Source organism: Crocodylus siamensis, chromosome 5 (assembly GCF_052110815.1).
Source record: "Crocodylus siamensis isolate JL-2025a chromosome 5, ASM5211081v1, whole genome shotgun sequence".
Taxonomy (NCBI): domain Eukaryota; kingdom Metazoa; phylum Chordata; order Crocodylia; family Crocodylidae; genus Crocodylus; species Crocodylus siamensis.
In genome coordinates this window covers 186373593-186396876 of record NC_143399.1, presented here as the reverse complement: position 1 = coordinate 186396876, position 23284 = coordinate 186373593, and the positions used below count along the sequence as shown (strand labels likewise).

The 23284-nt window shown below is 41.0% G+C and overlaps 1 protein-coding gene and 1 long non-coding RNA gene across 3 annotated transcripts in view; one reads left to right on the top strand and one right to left on the bottom strand.

The window, feature by feature from the left end:
* The window catches only part of ZEB1 (zinc finger E-box binding homeobox 1), a 267362-nt gene extending 265234 nt beyond the window's left edge, over nucleotides 1-2128 (bottom strand). Inside the window, exon 1 of one of the 2 annotated variants that reach the window (XM_090047518.1) lies at nucleotides 1991-2128. In XM_090047518.1, coding sequence (XP_089903644.1) covers nucleotides 1991-2048 — 58 coding nt within the window. In that variant the 5' untranslated portion in view covers nucleotides 2049-2128. Of the gene's footprint in view, nucleotides 1-1213; nucleotides 1479-1990 lie in introns of those variants that run through there. The other variant, XM_090047519.1, reaches the window with a different exon arrangement.
* Nucleotides 2129-2406: 278 nt separating this feature from the next.
* LOC149865046 (uncharacterized) lies at nucleotides 2407-23150 on the top strand. Its single transcript, XR_016442360.1, has 3 exons — nucleotides 2407-3366; nucleotides 9229-9373; nucleotides 11553-23150. It is a non-coding gene; the product is annotated as an uncharacterized LOC149865046 (long non-coding RNA).
* The last annotated feature ends 134 nt before the right edge of the window (nucleotides 23151-23284 follow it).

The window sequence follows — 23284 nt, the reverse complement described above, 5'->3', positions numbered from 1 at the left end:
TTAACAGAAAGCTTTCCATCTAAGAACAAAGTATATTTAGAAGCCTGCCACAGATATCATTTTATTTATCTATTTGTGCTAAAGGTTTAAGGGTTAACATTTTTCTACCAATTTTCTTCAGTAAACATTTGCAAGTCAAACATGAGCCCACTGCTGAGAAATCTCTATTATCCAGCATCTATTATCTAACCGATCCTGATGCTTCACTGCACAATGGCTTACAAAGTTGTTTTTAATTCGTAGGGGAAAAAACTGTTTAAATGCTATACAACAGAACTAGTTAATAAAGAATCAAAGGCCTTTAATAACAAAAAGGGTGCAAGGATGAGGGCCAAAAGTGATGAAGATGAATGATACCTGGAATGGTATAACATCTTATATACCTTTTGTTTTCTGCCACAGCTACATGCTGCAGACAAAACATTTCGTGCTAAACAGCCTCAAATCTGTTTTTCTAATATTAAGCACAAAGGAAAAACACTGACAGCAAGCGTGGTAAATAAATCCCTCCCTGGAGAATGAAAGCAGCAGACAGGAGGGGGCTGACATGCATGCAGGAGAAAACTAAACACCATCTTTTTTTTTTTTCTACCTGCACAAGTTGCCATTTGCTGCAGCGATCAAGAACCTCTTTTTCCCCCCGACGATCTCAAAAGCTAGGTTTTTGGAGGAAAAAAATAAAAAAAATCCACCCTCCAGTCATCTGTTGCTACGTTTTAAGAGCCCGACATTCGCATCACAGGATCTTTCAGAGAAAAATCCATTTTCTTTCCTGTTCAGGTAAACATGTTTACAGCTCCTGCCCAGACACTGGGTGGTTCAGACTCACATGTCGACACGCATGTCGTCAGCAAGGAGAAAAGCCCCTTCCCCCTTACCCACCCCCGATCAGCGACGTTTTAAATAAGGCAGGAAAGAAGAAAAGCACTTTCCAAACTTACCTTGAAGAAAGCCACATCAGCAGCAAAACAGTAATACTGACGAGGAATTAAAATGAGCACCTTGACATACACACAGACACGCACACGCACACTTTATACTCACGCAGACACAGAGTTAGACATGTGTGTATGTATACACACATATATGTACATATAGACACACACACACGTGTGTGCCTGTATAGGTCTACACACACCCTTTACACCCCCCCCTTAACGAGAATATATTTATGTACACACACGCACGCACGCACGCACTTAGGTGTACATACACGTATGTGAGTGCGGACACACACGCAGGCGGGCGCCGATACTCGCTATAAAAAGCGCATCAGTGCCAGCGCCAGCAAGTTGCTCGACCCAGAACAAGTGGCCGTGGCCCGGCCAGGCCGGGCCCGGGGCAGCCCGGCAGCGATGCCCCCGCCCCGGCCGGCAGCGCGGTGGGGCCGCAGCCTGCCCAGCCCGAGCCGCACAGGAAGCGCCACATGAAAGGCAGCCTGGCCCGGGAGGGGACGGAGCCGCCCTGTGGCCGCCTCCCCCGGGCAGCCCCGTGCGCGGAGCCGCGGCGCCGTCCCCCGAGCGGCCCGGCCCGCGGGCTCCCCCCGTGCCTTATATAGGCTGTGGCCGCTCTGCTCCGCTCCAGCGCCCGGGCCCGGCAGCGGCGGCCGCGCAGGTAGCTCCGCAGCCGAGGCGAGGCGAGAAACTTCGCGGATCGCCCGTGTCCCGCTCTACCGGCCGCCGAGTCGCGCCGGGGCCGGGCGCTGCCCGCTGCGGCACCGCCAAGCCGCCCTCGCGGGGCGCGCACAGGTGGGAAGTTTGGGAGTTGCGGGCGGGCGCGTGTAACGGTCCCGGCGGCGCCGCCAGGCGGAGGAGCGGGCGGGCGAGCGGGCGGCGCCAGGTAGCGGATCGCAGCTAACGGTGCGGCGGCGCCCGGCTCAGACGGGACTTTCCACTTGTGCCGCCCCCGCCCCGCCCGGCCCCGGCTCCAGCCCCGGCCCCGGCCCCGCGCCGCCCTGAGGGGCCGCGGCCCCGGCCCCGCGCGCACTGACCGTTATTGCGCCTCGGGTTCGCCTGCTTCCTGCGCTTACACCTGGGGCCATCCGCCATGATCCTCGCGCTTGTGTCTAAATGCTCCAGTCACCTCCTCCCCCGCCCTCCCCCGCCCTCCCCTCCCCTCCCCCCCGGACCTGGTTTACGACACTGGGTGGTTTTACTTTTACATCACCTTCCCACACCTAGCGCGCGGCGCGGCCGGAACCTTGTTGCCAGGGGCGACGGGCGCTTTACGGCAGCGCGTTTGAACCGGGCCGAGGGAAAAGGGCCGCCCGCAGGTACTGCTGGGGTCTGGGCGGGGGTGTGTGTGCGGTCTGGAGAGGAGAGGAAAGGAGAGGAGAGGGGCCCCCGGGAGCGGTGGGGCCGGGCCCCGTTCCGTTTGCTCCTGGGCCGGGCCGGGCCGATCTGAGCCGCTTGCAGGTGCTGCCTCTGCCCCGCGGCGCCGCCACCTGCTCAGGGGACGCGGCAGCTGGCGCGGACGGGCACTGACACGGACACGGACAGGGACAGGTGGCCCCGAGGGGGACGGCGCGGGGCGCTGCGATACCGCCTGCGGGTGCCGCCCGAGAAGGGAATCGCGAGGAGAAGCTGCGCCTCCCCCGTGCGACGCCTGTTCCGGGGGCCAGCCCGGACCTGTGGGCTGTGTGAGTGTGACTGCGCCTGCCTGTGTGTGTGTGTGTGTACAAACTTTTTTCTCTTACCACCGACAGAACACCCCCCCAAAAACTAAATGAATCTTATTTTTTAAGTCATTTGAAAACAAAAATGAAAGACTCCCCTCCTTTTAATGATAAAATCTTGAGCTTGAAGTGATCAAACCTGCAGGCCCCGCACACTTGATGCTGGAGCATTTTTGCCATATGCTGTCTTTTCACCTTGTACTCCACTTAGGACCCCTGAAGGTGTCCAGTGGGTTTCCCACTTGTCCCTAGCTGCGCTAATATCCTGGTTCTCCTGCTTGGGAACAGTTCAATAGTGCTTAGGGCTTTTCAACTCTTGGGGGAATGACTGCGTTTAAGCAAGGCACAGTAAATGTCAATGAAGATGTTAGTATTTGTGTTAGATTTTAAAACCATTGGAAAAATGCTAATGTAGGGGCATTTAGAGCTTCTGCATGTGCATGTACTGTACTGTATGACTTGAACTGATAGAAATGTTGTCAAATGGTAGGAGGAAAAGGACCTCTTCAACATCAGAGATACTAAGCATGTGCAGCTTCTGAAGAAGTCTATAACAATTACAGGTGCTTAACTCGAGCAAGTTATTTTGAAGCTTGAAGAACCCAGTTCTTCAGTGAGATCTGCATGGGCAGATACCTGCCCATTAAACAAAGGCAGAAAAATAAAAGATAAGATGGAAATGTTTCAAACTAGTAAGTATTCTGAATATTTTTCTTGAGTGAAAGATAAGCAGGACGTGTATACACTTTACAATACTAGTAGCAATTGAGCAGCTGTGTTTTTGTTTTGTTTTTTAACTGAAGTGATGTTTTGTTACTTAAAAGTATACCTGAGACTGGAAAAAAGTGGAATTACACAAATTTATAAAATCTGTTGTGACTGATCCATGCAAAATGACGTCACTGTATCTGTACTATACAGGCCTATGTTTTAAAATGTGTGAGTTACACTTTTAGGGGTTCATGTGCACAGAACTGCAGCCCTCATATATGTGCACTTGTCAGGATCATGTATATGTTCATGCTAATGAATCTGAAGTTTAAGATGCACATTTAAATTCAGTATTTAGCTAGTGTAAATTGTCTTGGCTTCAGTTGACTTGCACCAGCTATGGACCTGGACCTGCCCTCCCAGCTTTTTTAAAGATGGGTTATAGATCCTGTAATAGAAATTAATTCACTTCTCACAGATTTCTTTGCATTTGTTTAATATTTGCCTGCAGTTTCTGAAACCCAAGTGCAAGGGTATACTTCAGAATCAGAAGGGATGTGGACTATGCAATAAAGAGTGAAATAAAAAATGGAAAATGTTACTGTTAGGGGAGTGAATTACAAGAAGGAAACAGCAAAGATGGTGCAAAATGATGCAGAGCTTTAATTTTTATCTGGGGTTGTGGTCCTACAAGCTCTTCTATAGAAGCAGACATCTTTGTGGAACAGCTTGTAGGTCGAGGCCTGCGGTATTAACCACACACATTACACATATATGTGTACTCTGTAGATTTAATTTTTTAGGTGAATGTCCCTTGGTATTTAAGTCCTACAGTTTTTTCTGCTTATAGAAGGCAATTGGAGCAGGTGGAGAAGCTCTGGTTTCATTCACCACTTGAACCCAATGTTAGAAGATTTCATAAGATTTTTCTCTTGCACACATGGTGCCAAAATCTAAACAAGGTGACTTTCAGTTGGCTCCTTTTGATTAAGTTATGTAATGTTCATCTCTGAATAAAAGCAATATTCTTTATTTTTTATACTCTTTATTCTGAAAAAGTTAAAATCCCCACCCAGTACTTTGCACTGACTGCAGGAAGGAGAAGAGGAGCATTGCTTCCTTCCCCAAAGCCTCCTGACTGCTGTGAGAGAGGATTGTCTCTCTGTTGCTGCTTCTTTAATCTGGCCACTCCAAGTGCTGCGGTCTGTGTCCTATTCTTCACTTCCTTCAGCCTCACATTTGGAATTTTTTCCCCTCCCTTTATACAAGCTACAGTGACTGTTCAGGGCCTTACCTGTAAGAGATTTACAAGCAACAGCAGAGAGAAATTGATGGCAGTCTTTACTACCTCCAGCACCTGAAGAAAAGGAAAAAACTGGCAAAAGGGTTCTCACTTTCATACTTCAGTAGCATAGAAATGATAGAGATTTTGGACTAGTATGTAGACTGGTAAAGATAACACTGGTAACCTCCGTAATGTAAACCAGTTGTATGTTTGTATCCAAGAGATCAGGAGCTACAAAATCAGGATAGATTTTACATAAATTGGATGATTAGCCTCCTACTGCCACTCAGAGTGGAAAGCTTTGTAGTCACAATTGACAAGTAGGTATGTAGATCTCTTGAACTAGAGTATACTTATGGTAATCACCAAGCAACTGGGGGAATCATACATCCTCTTACAAAATCTTCCATATATTCTCATTTACTATATTACAAATTGTCATAATAAATGGTAGTCATCATCAAACACCGTATTTCAGTTTTAACTGATCCCTGATTCAGGCTAACTGTTAAATGCAGTAATACCATCTATAGGATTCCTGGGCAGATTTTAACAACATTCTGATTGCATCAGTTTATTGTAAATAAGAATTAAAAACACGCTATTCTCTACTACTGGCTTTAATGTTTAATCTGACCTTTCAGTTAGGAATTTACAGATTTGTAATTTAATCATTTGTAAAGGTTTGGGCAAAGAAGTATATATTGTTGCTCTTTCTAAATAAAGCCAGATTTGTAAGCATATTTCTTTAAAGAGGATTTCAGAGGTGTGGGCAACTCCCACAAATAACCTGTCTTCAGCTCCATGTGAATTTTATATTAAATTATTTCCAGGGGCATAATGGCATAATATGTTTGCAGCGTTTAGACCTGAAAGTTTTCTTATGCAAACCAGTAGCATATTTCGATATTAATAGATTGCCCTCCTTCTGAAGTCTGTTTGCACGGTGAGAAGAAAATGCTTAAACTGTTTTAATAGTTACATTGGTATAAGTCTACTGTAAAGCCCTTTGAAAATGGTATATTTTGCACTAATAATTACCATGCTGATTTTTGCCTTTAACAAAATGTATACTGATGGTATTATATCAGACTAAGATCCTCTTGCTATTCAGTTGAACAAAGAATTGAATTGTAAAAATCTTCTGTTTGTTTGTCATCCTTGTGTATGTTAGACATTCATTAAATAAAGTTCCGCATGATAACCCATTAAGCACTGTTGTAGATATTTATGGTTTTTACATGGTAAAAACTGACTGATTAAACTGCTTTTTTTCTGCTTTTCATTTCACCTTTTTATTGTGTTCTAATTTTCTTTACTAACATGTTCACTGTCACTTGACTTTGCCTCCTTGATCCCTAGATCTTTCTTTCTCATAAAGCACCTTTTGCTTTCAGTGCCAAATGATTTTCTATTTTACAAGTGTATTCATCATTTTACTATATGAAATCATAGTTTGAAGAATTAGAATTACTCTAAAAGGAGTGACCAAAAAGAGTTTGCTGCCTGAAAGTATCCTTCAAAACAAACTGGATTACAGTGGGTTTTTTTCTGCAATAAAGCGCGACTTCTAAGAGTTTCAGTTAAGAACTGTGTTGTATTCTAATCAGTTCCTTGATTTTTATTTTATGCTTTCAAGTCAATGTCATCTGTTTTTAAGGTGAATGTTCTTATAGTTGATAAATCAAAATGGAAAAGATCCTTATAGATTATAAATGTATTTAGAATAGACTTGGTAGATATTTAACAAAAAATAGGAACTTTTTTTTTTCCTTTCTCAATTATTTTTTAGATGAAACTTTTTTTTTCCCCACCATTTGAAAACTTTACCATGAACTTTCCTCTTCACGTGAGCCCTGAAGCTAGGATTGCAAATGTGAATTCTGGGCAAACTATGTATGATCTCAGAAAAATTAGAAAAGCACCATCTGCATTTTAAAAAACTGTTGAGATTTCTCGCTTGAGAGTCAGAAGTGATTTCTTTGAAAGACTAATAGTGAAGCTGCCTGATGTTAACCACCACTTATGTAAATTACACCTGCTTTGGACTTCGTGAACTTGTATATTTGATTTTTTTTTTGGAATTTTTCTTTGTTCATTCATGAGCATCCAGAGTGTTTCTTACCCACTTTGTCTGTCTTGCTTATTCTTCATTCCCCTTCTATTTAAAATGCCCATGGAAATATGTCTGTTGCTATAGGCAGTTCATCTTTGCTGGTGCTATATATCACTTTTTGATCATTTGTATTCTATACATGTCATTTATGGAACATTCCACCTTTACTCTCTGGATCTTATCACAAAAATCCTTTGTATATGGCATATTTGAAATAAACATTTTTGATTTGCAAATGCACTACATAACTATGCTATTTCTGCTTTGGGAAATAAAGAATATGCTCTGGAAAAGTCCTGTAATCAGCTCAAATGCTTTGTGTCCAAAACATGGTGTTGACCATTTCAATAGCATGACTTATTAATTTTTGGCTCAGGTATCCATTGTGTGTGGTGGTGGGTTTTTTTTTTCCGTAATGTTCCTCAATACTATAAGTGAAGAACATCTTCAATAGCGACTTATCTATAGTTTGCTACATACAGTAGCAAAGTCACACCCCCAAAATAATTATTTTCAGTTTTAAATTGCATCTGAACTTGTGGTTGATCAAATTATAACTTCCATGCATATGGGTTAAACAGTTTTATGAGCAGCACATTTTTCACTGATTCTTTGTCAGTTTATGATGACTTGCATAAGTGTCGTTATCCATTATATTATCTAATTAAATACTAACGCAGTGTGAATATTTTTCCATATGGTTCATGTTTGTTTCCTTCAGTACCTTACATTCTGTTTCTGATTTAGCTCTAGTACCCACCCCCTTTCTGGTTGTTTGCTGTCTCAATATTGTGATAGCGCTCATTTGGCTCTTACTTGAAGTTATTCTCCTCATTATTACAAGTATAAAGCTGGTGCACTTAGCTCTTTACATCCAAAACTTAAATTGATTTTCATAATTATTTAACATAATTATTATCACATTAGTTTTCTCATATATTATTGTTGGAACACATTTTCTTGTTAGGTGTCATGTGCTTGTTATGTTTGCCATTTATTTTCTTTCACTGCAGAGTATTTAGTATGACTAGAATATTAATATATGAAGAACAACTATCATTTTGAGCTGTAATAGCTGAAATTAACACTGTGTGTTCAAAATGTGCAGCATTCACATAAAGAGAACCAGGAACTGAATATAACCCTCCACCAAATAAGTATTCCGAAGTCTGTATTCTTTTAAGGAATAAAACTAAACCATCCATTGCTACCAGAGAAAGACGTTAAGAAAAGTATTTATGGTTTGGTTTTTTGTTTGTTTTTGTTTTTTTGCTGAAACATTGGTATATTTAACATTGTCCCAATTCTCAGGTATAGCCACATCAGGATCTGTCATGGTAAGTGTAAATGGGTGGCAGAAAAGACCCAGAGCGTTATTGAGAATCAGGCCGTAGAATTAGTGAGTCAGATTCTTTGGTGTTATATGGCTATTTTATGCTATACCTTTAGCATAATCTGGCTGTAAAAGTAGCTTGACAGACCTCAGGGGAACACCAACATGTAAGGATAATTTTCTGTGTATAGCTGCTGTAGGAGCTCGTACCACAGGCATGCCCTGTTGCCCTATAGAAGGGAAAAGGGTCATGATTCCTGTGTAGGACTGAGCAAATAATTGGTTTTTGGTTTGACAGCTGAACAAAAAAGGTCAGCTCAATCCAATGTGTAAAACCTTTTTTATTTTTACTTCCTTAATTGAAAAAAAGAGAAAAAAGTACGGACAAAAATATTCTTTTTGAGATAAATCTAAATATATTATTTTTTCTGTCTTCTGCAATTAAAGCAGAGGACTGTATGGTGTCCAACAGGCCAGTTGTTTAGGGCTCGGTAGTCTAGAGCATGGAAGACCTGGGTTGAATGGCCACCTTTTACCAGAGGAAAATTGAAACCATCTCTCCCTGCTTCCCTTGGGAATGCTCTAATTACCAACTCTCTGGAATTCTGGGGTGTTGTCTGTCTCTCCCATTGATGCTCTTTAATTTTGTAAAATTTCATTGGAACAAGGACTAGAACCTGAATACATAAGTATGTGATACTAAGTGGGACAACTTCAACCGGAGAGACCAAGGGATACATCTACGCAAGTGTCCCATATTCTGTAGTTAAGGTATTTTCCTGAACTGTGAGAAACATTGGTTCAAATCAGTGAACTAAAGAGTAAATGCCTTTGAACTTGGTGCTTTCACCTCCCAAGTGCCTGTTTGAACATCCAGGTATAGAGTTACTCCCTTCCCTTCTTTTTGTGTTTCAATTAGATATTTTATAGAAGATAGACCAGCTTCAACAGGAAACATGAAGGCCAGTGTAGTTCCAGCATATCCTAAGATAGGGTACTGTCATGTGAAGAGATTAGTATTTAACTCCTGTTCACCATGACCCTGAGAAGACTTCTAACTTCTTAGTGCCTTGAAATAAAGAATTTCAATCTTTTTTTTTTTTTTGCAGGGTCCTATCCAGTAGGTCCTGCAGGCATAATGGGAAGAGGAATGCCTAGTTTATGCATCAAAGGAACCTCAGATGCCTAAGTGTTCAGCAGTTCTGAACATGCCAGAAACAGATCTTTGCAGAAGTAGAGAACCTTACCAGTAAGGTACTTACGTCCTTGTCATAAACTAGACACTTTTTTTCAGAATCGTGCACAAGCAATGGCTCTTCCCATTGCTGCAATGAGGTCCTCCTTTGTACGAGTCTCATCAAGGAGTCAGTAAATGAACAGGTCCAGGTCCTCCACAGTCTGCACTTCACTACACTTGCATATCTTTGTGTTGTTAGAATAGCTCCATTTGATTGTGTTTATTTTTGATCTTCCAGTTTGTACGTGTAGGCAATTTCAGACATCGCCATGTCAGCCATTCTAAATCAGCCCCTCTGGGAAGATCCTTGTGGGGTTCCAGGGCCATTTTGGCCATTTTGGAGCATGTAATTTTTTTTCCTTCCATAGCCTCAGTCACCCTGTCAGCTGTCATGTCGAACAGCACAGCACTTGTCACAAAACTCTTGTGCTTTAAGCTTAGTTACTTGTATATGACCATACTGTGGAAGCCTGGGGGCCATAAGTTGCTCTGGTATGGTCTGCACATCATGCAGTTCCCACTGGTGTGACTTGTGGGGCGTGTGGCCCCTGCCCACTTGGAAGTTTGACAGCAATATTTTATTGTAATTGGATTGTAACACATGGCTGTGACCATGGGACCTTCTTAATCTTGCTTGTATGACCCAGTCTACTGATTGTTCCTTTGTGTGGTTAACTGCCCTACAGTGGATTGCCTTGTGTTACTGGTGTCACTTTTGATAGTTGTTCTCTAGATACTGTTGCTTGCTGTGACCATATCAGCTGTTTGAATTCCCAAAATGCAGCCACATAACCAAAGTAAAGAAAACGTTCTCACTGCGTGGAGACAAATTTCTTGGAAGTTATTGCAGCCAAGTTAAATACAGAAGTATGGGTGAACCCAAGTGTCTTACCCCATGAAAGATGCATTCTACCTCAGGGCTAAGCTGCTTCTGGGTGGCAGGAGGCTGCGCACCCTGCATGCCATACACCCCTGAGTTCTCCACTGTCAAATGTGCAGCACAGGCAACTTGGTTTTCTTCCACTATGTGTGCGCAGTCTGGCTCTTCTCCACCCTATGAGCAGAACAAGCAGCACAGCCTCCCTCCTTGCTGCATGCACATGCCTCCTCCCTTGTGATGTAGGTAGCCCAGATTTCCCCCTGCCAGGCTCACAGCACTCTCTGTGCCCAGGCCTGCTCTACCCCATCTGCAGAAGCAGAAAAGGAAGGGGGAGCCTTGGAAATCCCAGCTGCCTCAGCTACCGAAGTGGTGGGGAAGTGGCTGGTGAGCAGGAGCCTGGGGCCCACAGGCTGCACATTGGACAACTCTGTTCTACCATATAAAAATATTCAAAGAACCATTCAAATACCTATATTATTCAGCCCTTACAGTGTCTTGAAAAATGAGCCAGAAGGAATCGGGTTAATTATTAATAATAGTACTTGGAAAGGTAGTCCTTTAAATTAAACGGCATAGGATTTTTATTTATTTATTTATTCGGTCTGTGAAGAATTATGATGTCAACCCTTCTTTAAATACAAGTTAGTAACTCCAGGCAAAAAATAATTTGTGACATTAAAAATCTGTTAAAACATTGCTTATCTTCAGCTATCTTTATCATGAATCCAGAACTACCATACTTAGTAACATAGTTAATCTGAGAGTACTTTATCAACAGCTGATTGAATATTTCACAAAGACCAGTTTTCTCTTGGAAAGTATTTCTATGTTCTTTGACTTTGTATCCCAACAGTGTCTATTGTTTTAAATGCTGATCACAAAAGATATGGTACTTTTGAAGATATGGTACATTTTGCAACTGCAGTTAATGCCTCCTATAAAACTTTCTTTTAACTTTTATTTTCAGAATTTCTATCAGAGTGCCTTAACTGTACTGTGGTGTGTCTCACAATCTATAATAGTATAATCTAATCAGGACAGAATGCATTTTGCTATGCACAGAACTGCGTTCTGGGAAGATGTGTATTGGCTACTGTTACCAACTTTTGTATCTTCAAGAAATTCTACAAATCCTTTGATCTTTGCCTGATTATTTCAAAGAAAACTGAACCCTATAAAATTCCATTTCCATGTTTATATACTAGGTTATTCATCTATAACTTGTTTTCACATTGTAAGACGATTAGTTATATATCTGCATTATACCAAATTGTAACTGATGACTTTCTCTCTGTTCTTCCCAAACTGATGAGCAGGAGAGCCAAACCTAAACCAGCACTTTTGGCACCTATTTTCCCAGCCTCTTTTCTACTGTGCAGTGATGGATTACCTGGTTCTGTTGACTTGGGCAAGACTGGAAATAAAAGCAAACAAACATACATGCCCATCTTCTGTAGCCTACCTAGAGGCATATGCCAAATTCAACAAAAAGGCAATGTTTCAACTGTGTGGAAGAATGCAATGGAGATGATGTCCAAGTGATGAGGGATCAAGTGGGCCACAGCAACACACACAAAGTGGGAATATTTAATACAGACTCATCAGTGTATCCTTTTCCCCTCTCGCCACTGGATGTTGCCCTTCATTTGCTACTGTGTAGTGTCTTGGCTCCTAGATTAATATATTCCCCAGCCAGCTGTGCCTTTCTTATACTAATTACCTCTTACATATCAGAATTTGTTAATAAACGAAAAAATATCATTTATATGATAGTGACAGAAACTGATATTTGATAATAAAGATATTATATACGTACATGAACACACACACAAGATAGGTTTAAATATTAAGGTTGTGAAGTGAGACACTAGAAACGTTAAAATTAAGATTGTATAATGATTTGTGCTCCCTCGATCCATGTATTGTATACATGTTGATACAGCCTCCAGTTACTGTGTATAATCATAAAATGTGATCATAAAATACTCTATTATAGTATTCACACACTATGTGAACATACGATGGTCATATGATCACAGGATCATTGCTCATTCAGTACATAGGATGAGTTGTTCTCACTTAATGATTTCCTTTTTTACTGCAGGCTGTTACAGTCTGTTTTTCAGACAGGATTATTAAATAGAGACACGGGCAGAGAGGAGGGGAAACAAGCTTCTGGTTTTTGGAGAATTGTGATGCATAAAATATGGTTCATATTTGTAAAAACCAAACACCATGCCAGAGCTCTCCTAGACGTATGAGATCAGTTTGCAAAACTCCCTAGGAAACTAAGCTAAGGGTTCAGGTAATAGTCTGAGACAGGTTCCTTAAGAAGGGTTGTAACCCTACTTTAAAAAGTGTATTCGTTCGAGATGTCTGCTTTGACTTCACAGTGCTGTCAGTGTATACTACAGTGGTAGTTTGCTTAGGTACAATCACTTGGATCCGAAGGGAGAATCAGAACTGAAGGCTTTCAAAATCCCTGTACCCCCAGTATAAAGTAATAAAAGAAAACAAAAGGCTCAGGGGAACTAGAGGCTCCCACTTTCCTAATGGAGAAGAAGACAAATGATTGTGGAGCATATTCAAACCCATTCTGACCCCAACAGGCTCACTTGGGAGGTTTGTAGTCTCCTTTTCTGTTTTAAGGATGTCAAGGACTATAGTAAACGGTACTGACCACGTCAGATCTGAATTTACAATGTGACATTTGCTGTATTTTCTTGCATACAACATACATTCTTCGCCCCCGCCCCCCAATGGCTGCTGGACATTTCAGTATGCATTGTATGCCAGAAATAGAGTAAGAACAATTTCTGCCATTTACAGGCAAAAATGGAAGTAAAAGCTGCACATAACTGGGAGCTGAACAATGAGCAGGCGCTACCCAGCTGCTGCTACTCAGTGGGCATGTCTACACAAGATGCTATGTTGCCGTGGCCACAAGCTACCTTGGTATAGAGGGTCCCTGTGGTGACGTAACTGCTAAAAATAGCTATGTGCTGCCTAAAGCAAGTAGTAAATGATGATGCAGTAATAACTGCCCCATGGGGGGCATGTGTAGACACGCCCAGTTACTACAGGGGCAGATCTTTTTCTCTTCATTCTGCCTTTCAAAAAGGTTCATTATTATATCCTGGGGTGTGTTATATGTTAGAAAGTACAGGAATTGGGTTATAACAGACAACTTCATCTATTACATCAATTGCTGTTTCTGGGAAAGGGAGTGAGCAAATGCAAACATTATACAGGTGTTTCACAGAGTACAGATGTATACAGATGGTACCTTCTCCAGTTCATATTATGATAGGGGTTGCATAATATTTGGTAGCCCTGTCCTTTGGTCATTTGGCTTTACTGACTCCTGACAGGATACTATGGGGGTATCGTGCGTGCTTTTCTACAGGGCTCGTGACACTTCCAAGAGGTTAAGGAAAGCCTCGAGTGCTCCTGAATCAGTCCATATCATGCAGGGAGTGCGCTTCCTAACAACAGTCTCATACTTTCTCAGAGGCAGAATGGTGGAGGAGGAGGGGGGACAATGAATACAAATACTTTGATCCAGACCCTGATGATCGTAAATCTCCTGACAACAAAGTAAGAGTCACTTCAACATCTTCCCTGTCAGAAAGTGGCAGTCAGAATCATGAATTAGTTGTAAGAATGGCTTCAACTTTAAAAATATTGGCCATTTCAGGACAAAAGATGTTCAATGTTGTCCTGTGTTGTCCATCCTACTGAGTCTCTTGATAACAACAAGATCATGCTCTCAGTTTGAGAAGGGATTTATAATTTGCCAGACCGCTTTAGACAAACTCACTTTAATCGGCCACAATAAGGGAAGCCGAGAGAAGTTCAGAGAGATGCTATGTGAGGATTTTTTTTCCATGACTCCCAGCTAGAGGATAGACCCTTCAGATGACAAAAGGAAGTTAAGCATATTCTGTACAATCTGACAGAAAACCAAAAATTTGAATGCTCAGGGAGATTTTCTCCTCAGCCTCAAAAAGCATAAGGTTTCTAATTACCAGGATATTGCGTCAAACTATCAGTAAGAGGAGCTCTGGAAATGAATGCCATTATTTTCTAAGGGCCTGCCTGACAAGCAACGAATTAGTTAAAACCTTAATTGTCCTAGGAAAATCAGTATTTAAGTATAGACAGAGGGCCTCAATTGTTTACTCAGAAGCTACAGCAAGAGCAACGGCTTCATGCACAGCTTAAATCTTCTGGGTAACTAGAACACACATGGAAGAATTCTCTTCAGTGGGGATGGCTTGTTCACTGCAAAGACCTTCTGATGAGCAACATTAGATCTGCCACTATGAGTATGGGTACATGAACGTGTCACTGCAAGGTATGGACAGCAATACCCTTCTTCATCCCTATCTTTGAACTTCACATCAGAAGCATCACTAACTACCTCCTGTTCAAGCATAGCATAGGGAAAGATCTTCAAGACATATCCAAAGGTTAGAAAAATAGCATCTTCATCATCTGCATAACACCTTACTTTAGAAATTTGTAGTACAAACCATAGAATCAGAAGAATTAGGGTTGGAAGGCACCTCAGGAGGTCATCTAGTCCAACCCCCTGCTCAAAGCAGGACCATCCCCAACTAGATCATTCCAGCCAGAGCTTTGTTGAGCCAGGCCTAAAAAACTTCCAAGAATGGAGATTCCACCACTTCTCTAGCTAACCTATTCCAGTGCTTCACCATCCTCCTAGTGAGAGTTTTTTGCTAATGTCCAATCTAAACTTCCCTTGCTGCAACTTGAGATCACTTTTCCTTGTTTTGTCATCTGCCACCACTGAGAACAGTGTAGCTACATCCCCTTTGGAACCAGCCTTCAGGTAGTTAAAGGCTGCTATCCCCTCTCAGTCTTCTCTTCTGCAGACTAAATAAATCCAGTTCCCTCAGCTGGTCCTCATAAGTCATGTGTCCCAGCCTCTAACCATTTTCATTGCCCTCTGCTGGACTCCCTCCAACTTGTCCACATCCTTGCTATAGTGGGGGCCTCAAAACTGCAGAAAAGGAGAATAATTACTTCCCTCAATTTGCTGGCAATGCTTCTACTAATGCAGTCCAGTATGTTGTTAGCCTTCTTGGCAACCAGGGCACACTCTTGACTTGTATCCAGCTTATTGTCCACTGTAACCCCCAGGTCCTTTTCTGCAGAGCTGCTGCTTAGCCAGTTGGTCCCAAGCCTGTAGCAGTGCATGAGGTTCTTCTGTCCTAAGTGCAGGACTTTGTACTTCTCCTTGTTGAACCTCATGAGGTTTCTTTTGGCCCAATCCTCTAATTTGTCTAAGTTACTCTGAATCCTAGCTCTAACCAGTGCATCTACTCTACCCCGTGTGTAACCAGTCTTAACCCATTCAGGTTCTTCCATGCCTCCCCACTCTGGGATTGACTTCCTCACTCCTACAAGAGCTAGACTACAAGTGGAGCTTAGAAATAATTCAAATGTTTTATTCCATACATTTCAATATCATCCTTCCTCTTCTGATGTTTAGGGACCTACTAAGTACAAACAATCTTGCTATTGAGGAAAGGGCCATAGAGGAAGTTTTAAAGGTATTTAGGACCTTTGGGGCATTTACACACATACTTTTCTGCCTCATGATGCACCGGAGATCTGCCAGTTAACCAAGTCTGCTCCACACATGAACCGAGGTGAACTACATTGTGGCATGTGCAGTTGTATCAATGGCAAAATGAGCAACATCATGCAGAAAATGACAGTGGTGCGCTTTTGAATTAAAGCACCTCCAATGTGCTTTAGATAAAAAGTGAGCTGCTGCCGTTTTCTCAGTGCTAAGGCACATTTTGCCGCTTATACAACTACAAGCATTGCAGCGCTGGCGCTGTGGCTCTTGCATGTGTACAAATGTCCTTGGATTCTAAACGTGTAGGTTCTTATTTTTTAAAGGGTTATAATTTAGACGATCCTGACAGTGGTTTCAAGAGGTCATTTTGGCAATCAAGGTTCATTGTAGTTTAGAAACCACCCCAACCACAGCCTTTTCAAATGGACACACAGGGGATGAGGAAGAAAGCATGGCAACCTCTGTTCCTACTTGATGTCATCTTAGTAGTCTCCTAGACCAGTGGTCTCCAAAGTTTTTTGATTGTGCACCCCTATCAGTAAAATAATTTTTGAGCATGTACCACCAATATATGTATATTTATTGGGGGTGCCACTGTCAACCCCTCCGCGTTATGGAACTCCCACTTTTCCCTCAGGGTACCTCGCATACCGTACGTGACGTGATCATCTGACATACGGACCGAGTGAGGGTGCCATGTATTAAATATTAGTAAAGCTTAATTTCTTTCTTATTTTTTTAGATAAAAAATAAATATAAATAGAAGTTCTAATATTTTCTTCCCGCACCCCACTTTGGAGACCACTGTCCTAGGCAGGCAGAATGATCCATTAGCTAGCTAAGTCACTTGTACAGCAGCTTATATACTTATTTATACCCTCGAAAGCAGTGATTCTCAACCACAGTGCGGTGGCCCGTTGTTCTGACCTGTTATGGTCTTTCTGAGTTCTTTCCAACAGAAAATTACTCTGTTATTTTCCACAGGCATAAAAAAGAGTGAAAACTACGAGCTGGCATTTCCAACAAATGCCTTGAGTCTAACAAGGAGTGCCTTGAATCTATTAAGGGGTGCCTTGAGTCTAAAAAGATTGAGAACCACTGCTCTAGAGTGTCTTAAAGTTGTGTATTCCAGAGGCATAAGTATCAAAATGTCCTAACATAATCAACTTTTCACCAGAATTGTGATTGTAGAATGTTTCTAATAGAAATTTTGATATAAAATGCAAACCCCCCTCCCCCAAAACCCCCAACAACTTATGGTAATATGACATTAAGTTTATAAGACTGACTGCCCAAAATTCCCAAGAAAGAGTAGGCTGTGTTTTGAATCAAAGTCAACTTAAGTCTAATACCTCACAGTTATTATCTTCTATGGAAAATTGATTCTGATTCTATGTTTTTTTCATTTCAGTTTTGGCTAACTTTCAGCTGTCACCAGCCTGCATTGGAGGATTCCAGCATTGGCTCTTGTATTCTTCATTACACATTCTGTACACGTGAGGGTTAATAATGAGCAATATACAGAGGGTTATATTTAACAAAGAAAGAGGAACAGAAAAATGGTACACCTGTAAAATGCAGATAAAATAGCATTGCCATAGAAGATTTACCTCTGCATTTCCTGCCTTGAATACAAGATGCCTTCAATTTAATGTTGCTTAATACTTTTTTTTTTACATTTAATTTTCTAAAAAGCTGGATGTTTAACACACACTTTACAAGTGACTTTCTGTGTGCAAGGGAAAGTGTCTTAGGACTTGCATAACCACAGTACCACACCTGGCATGGCTTGGTATAACACACACATGGTATGGCATAGCAATTATCCTTGGTTGCCAAAATGACTTTTTGAAGCCATGTACTAGCAGTGTTGCCCAGCTACCAGCTGCAGCAGTGGGTATTTTTGTATACCCTCCACAAGTACCCAGGGCTGCTATCTTAGTTGCTTCCACTCTACCTCAGTAATGCTACTGAAGCATGGAAATGGTGTAGCTCCTATTCCAGACCAAATGCAAAGTGAAGGCTTTGGGAGGGTTTGGAGCAGCACTGTAATTTCACTTTCTTATCCTAGATAGCTGGATTTTCTCTGTCCAGCTCCATATCCATCTGAAGCCTGATTATTCTGATTATTCAGCTTGCCTGTGGATTAAAAAAAATACACTGTTAGTTAAGGTGGTTTGACAAACACTTCCCATTACAAGACCTTGTTTTCAGTTCCTTATAATGTTGCTAGACTTTAACCATTTAACTGAAATTTTCCACCCTGTGTGTTTCCCTTAGACTGAGTTTTTCGAATACTTCAGCAAAACTGGTTCAGCTATTTCCATGAATTAGGCAAGAAGACTAGTGTTGTTTTACCTGTGTAACACTTTTTTTACAGCAGTTACACTGAGAAGCTCTACACCTCCAAGGTTTTGGAGCAAAGACTTGAAATTTGGTAGGAAGGTCCCTGATATTAGGGGTGTGCCTTTTTTCTTATGAAAGATCATCAAGTTTGAACAATTTACAAACCTTTGGCATATTTCAATTCAAGCACGGTGTTTTGTAGGAATTTGGCAGCTGAATCCCAGAGGATGGCAGAGTGGAGAAGGAAGGTGTGTGACTTGAAAGCAGAGGAGAGTAAAACCAGATTTGGAGGATGGCGCTAGAAGGGAAAGACTGAGACATGGAGGTGAGGAAAGACTGAGATCAGATAAGGCATTTGTTCTGGGTGAGAGTATCAATAGGATTGTCATTAGCAGCTAATGAGAGGAAAGGCAGAGGCTTGCTGGGCAATGGACTCAGATTTGAATGAGGAGCCCAGGTAGGGACACATAGGGCATGTTTGTATGTTCATTAATGTGCCATAGTTACAAGATGTACTAACAGGTACTAACAATGCACCGTAATTGGCACTACTGCACAATAGCGCAGATTGATATTTTGCGTGACACTTAATGTGCATTGGACTAAATCTATGGCATATTAGTGTATTAACACCATTTTTGCCAGCTGCACTAATGTGCAATAGAATTAATCCAATGAGCATTAAGCATCTTGTGTAAACGTGCCTAGAGACTGGCTGGGCAAGAAGCCTGGGACAATGAGTCAGAGGTGTGAGAATACTGGGATGAAGAGTCAAGAGAGATAGTGGGGAAGAAACAGGGTTACAGGCTGGCAAAGCTTAGAGGGGATGGGCTAGATAAGGTTAGTTTTAACTGGCCATGAGAACACACTCCTATGCAGAACCTGAAATGGATGCCAGAATTCCTAAGTCTCAATATTATTATATGAAAATCCACTGTCAAAATGTCTCTTATTCTCTTGTAGTGATTGTTCCATACAGAAAGTGACAGTATATTATTGCCATTATTCTGTTTTGAATGGTAGAGGTCTATGTGGTAGGTCTAATGATTCTGACTCTGCTGATGACCCATTAAATTCATTTTTCTTTTTTTGAAAGCTGGAAATCTCCCTCTTCTATCCCTCCCCACTTTAAGGTAATCTTTAGCTTGCAAAATTAAGTACCTTAACATGGGAGTGCCAGAATTAAGGTAATAATCAGGCTCCCTTCAGCAGCTGAATTATGATTAGGGACCTACTCAAATTGAGGTTTTGTGATTTTTGTAGAAACCATGAAAAATAGCAGTTTCCATTATTTTGTGCAGAATTGCCAGGGAAAAAAAAGTACTAAAAATGGTGGCTTGGCCTTGCAATCTTCTGGGGTGAGGCAGGGAGCCACCAGCATGAAAGGGAGCAGCCAACGTAGCAGCTGCTTGTTCCTCCACTGATTGGCTGTGACCCCACCCCTCAGCCAATCAGCAGAGAGGGGTGCGGTTGCATGAAGGGCAGCCATCTTGGCCAATCAGTGGTGAGGGGCAGTTCCCCTGGGGCCCCCCCAACCAATCAGTAGTGGCGGGGGAGAGGCCTTCCACAATAAACTCACAAAAATGGCAGCCAGCACTGTGATCAGCTGGTGGAATTGCACATCTGCTGCCTCGATTTGGTTAGGTCCGTAGTTATGATACAGTCTTTAATTACATAATCATTTGCTATTATTAGCACAGATGAGAACCTAGTATAGAAAAGGCTCTGGGATTTTTATTGCTTCATCAATTAAACCTACTGAGGAGCAGGATTTGATTGACATACTGGTAAAAATGCCGCAAGGCAGCAGAATTTTGTCTAAGGTAAGGGTCCTTACTGTTTACATATCATTGCAGCTGAATGAATGGTATTCTTTCTCGCTCTCTATCTCTTTCTTTCAATCTGTAGTATAGACAAGATTTCAAAGGAAAATAATTCACTCTCTTAGTAAGTGAAGAAGTGAATTGTACCTATTTCTTTTCTAGAAATAGCATCAGCACAGATACAGAGATAAGTAATATTATAGCAAACAAAGTGTCCTGACTTGCCATTTAATAGTGGTTTAATAATAATACTTTATAGTTTGTAATACCTCTAGAAGCATTAACAAAATGCTCTTGGGATAGTTACATTTTTAACCATGTCAGTTAGAATGTCCATGAGGTAACGATGAGACTTGTAAGCCTTCAGTTTGGTGGTTCTTCACAGTATGGATTAGTCAAGATTATCTGCATTATCTTGCCCAGGGAAAGGCTGGATGGATAAGCATCCCTCCTGGATTGTTTAAGATTAGAGCATCCTCTATGTCCAGAGGGATGGGCTAGATCAGGGTGTCAAACATATGGCTTCCAGGTTGGATTGACCCATGGAGCTGAGTCATCTGGCCTTGATGGGGGACCAGTGGTAGCCAAGCACCTGAACAAGACATGGTACTGGAGACCCAGCAACACTGTGGCTTGTTCCAGTCACAGCAGCCAAGCAGCTGAGATACTGGGCATCTTTTTGCCAGGTCCTAGATGGCCAGAGTGGGTGCCACATAGACAGGATTTGGCATGCGGGGAAAGGAAGAAGCCTCGTGCCATTCATCTGGCTCATAGACCAATCACGCACCATTCGTCTGGCCCACTGAACCAAATGAGTTTACCACCCCAGTCTAGATAACCATTGAGGGAGCTCAACCTATAATTCTTTAAACTCTATGGCTTACTTCTATTCTTTATAAACTGTTTTTAATTTCTAACTTGTTGCTGCCAAAAATTATTGGGCAATACATTCATAAAGCTCAATATAGAAAACATATTATTGGCTCTTAAAATGCTCTTGGTCCCATAGCAAGTTGAAATCCTTTTTTCTCTCAATTGCTTAAATTTCCTTACTGTTGAATTTGTGATGTCATACTTTTTCCTTCAGTCATCAATAAACTCTTCTAGGAAAACAGATTAGATCTCTATTTTTATTGTTTAAAAATCACAAGAAGAACAATTTTTTACTATGTTTAGGAAAAACACTTTAGTTATAAATGTATGTAACGTAGTTATAAATAACTAAATAAGAACCCACAATATTGCAAATCACTTAAGATGTCAGTCACTTTTTGCATTAGGCTGTGCCATATAACAAGACAACTTTTCTGTGGAAAATGTTTGGAGGTAGCCTGATGGTTCAAGAAGTATAGAATGAGAAATACGTTGTTTTGGAAGTAACTCTGAGAACAAGGTGTACCATGCCATATTGTAGAGCCAAAGACCTAGCTGAAAACCCACTGAAATCATTGGAAAGACTCCCATTTACTTTAATGGGCTTTGGAGCAGGCCTCAGATGCAGCTGTCTTTGAATTTCAGGACAAGGACAAGCATGATCAGCTACAAGCTTTTATTGTGGGTGAATTTCAAACAAGAAGTAATTTTTGCCCAGTGCAAACAAATATGTTTCTGTGGATTAATTTGGTTTTTAAAATTTATGTTATTTTGCATGCAAATGATTTGTGTCCCATAGGGTCCCGAAAGTTTTGTGCATATTGCCTTTGGCATCTGCCTTGACACCTTTGGCATCTGCCTTGAACAATATGGTAGCATTAATCATTTTGGATTTGGTAGCTGATTTCCTACTAAGAAACTAAAACTGGAATAAAAATAGTTTTTTTCTGATGTACAAGTTTAATTATTTTTCAATTTATTATATAGACTTAGAAATGACAAGTTTAAAAATACCCTAATAAATCAACTGATGAGGTCAGGCTATAGCATAGTAGGGAAGTAATTTAAAATAGTTTGCAGTAGCTAAGAATTAGAGTGCCTACTGTTCTTACAAAATGTAGAAGTAAAATAGGGGTTTTCTTTTGTTTCCATGTACAAATTAGGTATGAGATGTACACCTACCAAATACCATTATGCAGCTTAAGACAGAAAAAAGTACTGTTGCATTGCTTTCTCCATCTGTTCTTTAACCTTTGATAGTGAGATTCTAAAACATTCAAAGCAGACTGAACAAGTTATAGTCAAAATAGTAATGTTGTTTATCATGCATTTTTAAATGCAGATGTTTTAATTGTATTTTCGAGTTTGTTTACTAATTGGAAAGCAGGTTCACAATGTGGTATCTATCTTCTTTCATTTGAGTCAACAAACAGAGAAGTCATGAGAAAGGGACCTTTTCTCTTCAGGGAGTCTTTTCTTGTTAATGTTGACTCAGGTTGTTAGTGCTTATACATGTCTCCTTTCCTGTTCTCCTTTCTTCTTAAATTTTACTCTTTCAATTCCTTCTCTCATTTTCAAATTTCATTGTACATTTGTCTAATACTTGTCATGTCTGTATCGTTCTTTCCTATTTATCTGCTATGTCAATGAATGCTTTTTATTTTTTGTTCTGAATGCAAAAGTAAGGGTTTTTAATGATCCTGATTGATACATTTATTGAACTAAGGATCCTTCCTTTTAAGACTACAAGAATTTCACCATTAGTTTAATTGAAGGCTAAATAAGAAAACTCCTTATAAATAATGTATGCTGTACTTTTAAATAAATTGTGAAACCTGTTCAAGATTTACTTAAAGAATACCTTCCATTTGAAAAATATACTTTTGATTGAATGTGTAGTGCCTATTCTACTTAATTTAACAACAGTGAAAGCAACAAATAACACTTTTCTCTCTCTTTTCAGTTTGCCATGTGCTTTTGATAGCACTTTATCTGTAGTCATGTTTAATGTTTCCCTCTAACAGTTACCTAGGTACCAATCCTGCAAAGGGTTACACATACATTTAACATTATGCACATTAATTGTTGATGTTAAATCTTTGCAAGTTAGAGGCAGAGAAATTTTAAAAAATAAAGTTAAAATTTTAAAGGATGCCTTTTAACCAATAATGTCAGGACATTCTATGTACAGTGTGCCCTGGAAGAAACTGGATTTTTTGGAAAACAATCCATTAAAAATTTAAATTGAACCTGACTCAAGTGTTTTCAATATTGCATAAAAGCCCCATAAATCTCTTCTAGGAGAGCATGTCTTCAACATCTGCAAGACAATCAGAACCTGCAAATATTGAGTACCTCAGCTCCTAATGATTTAACTGGAATTTTGGGATACTCA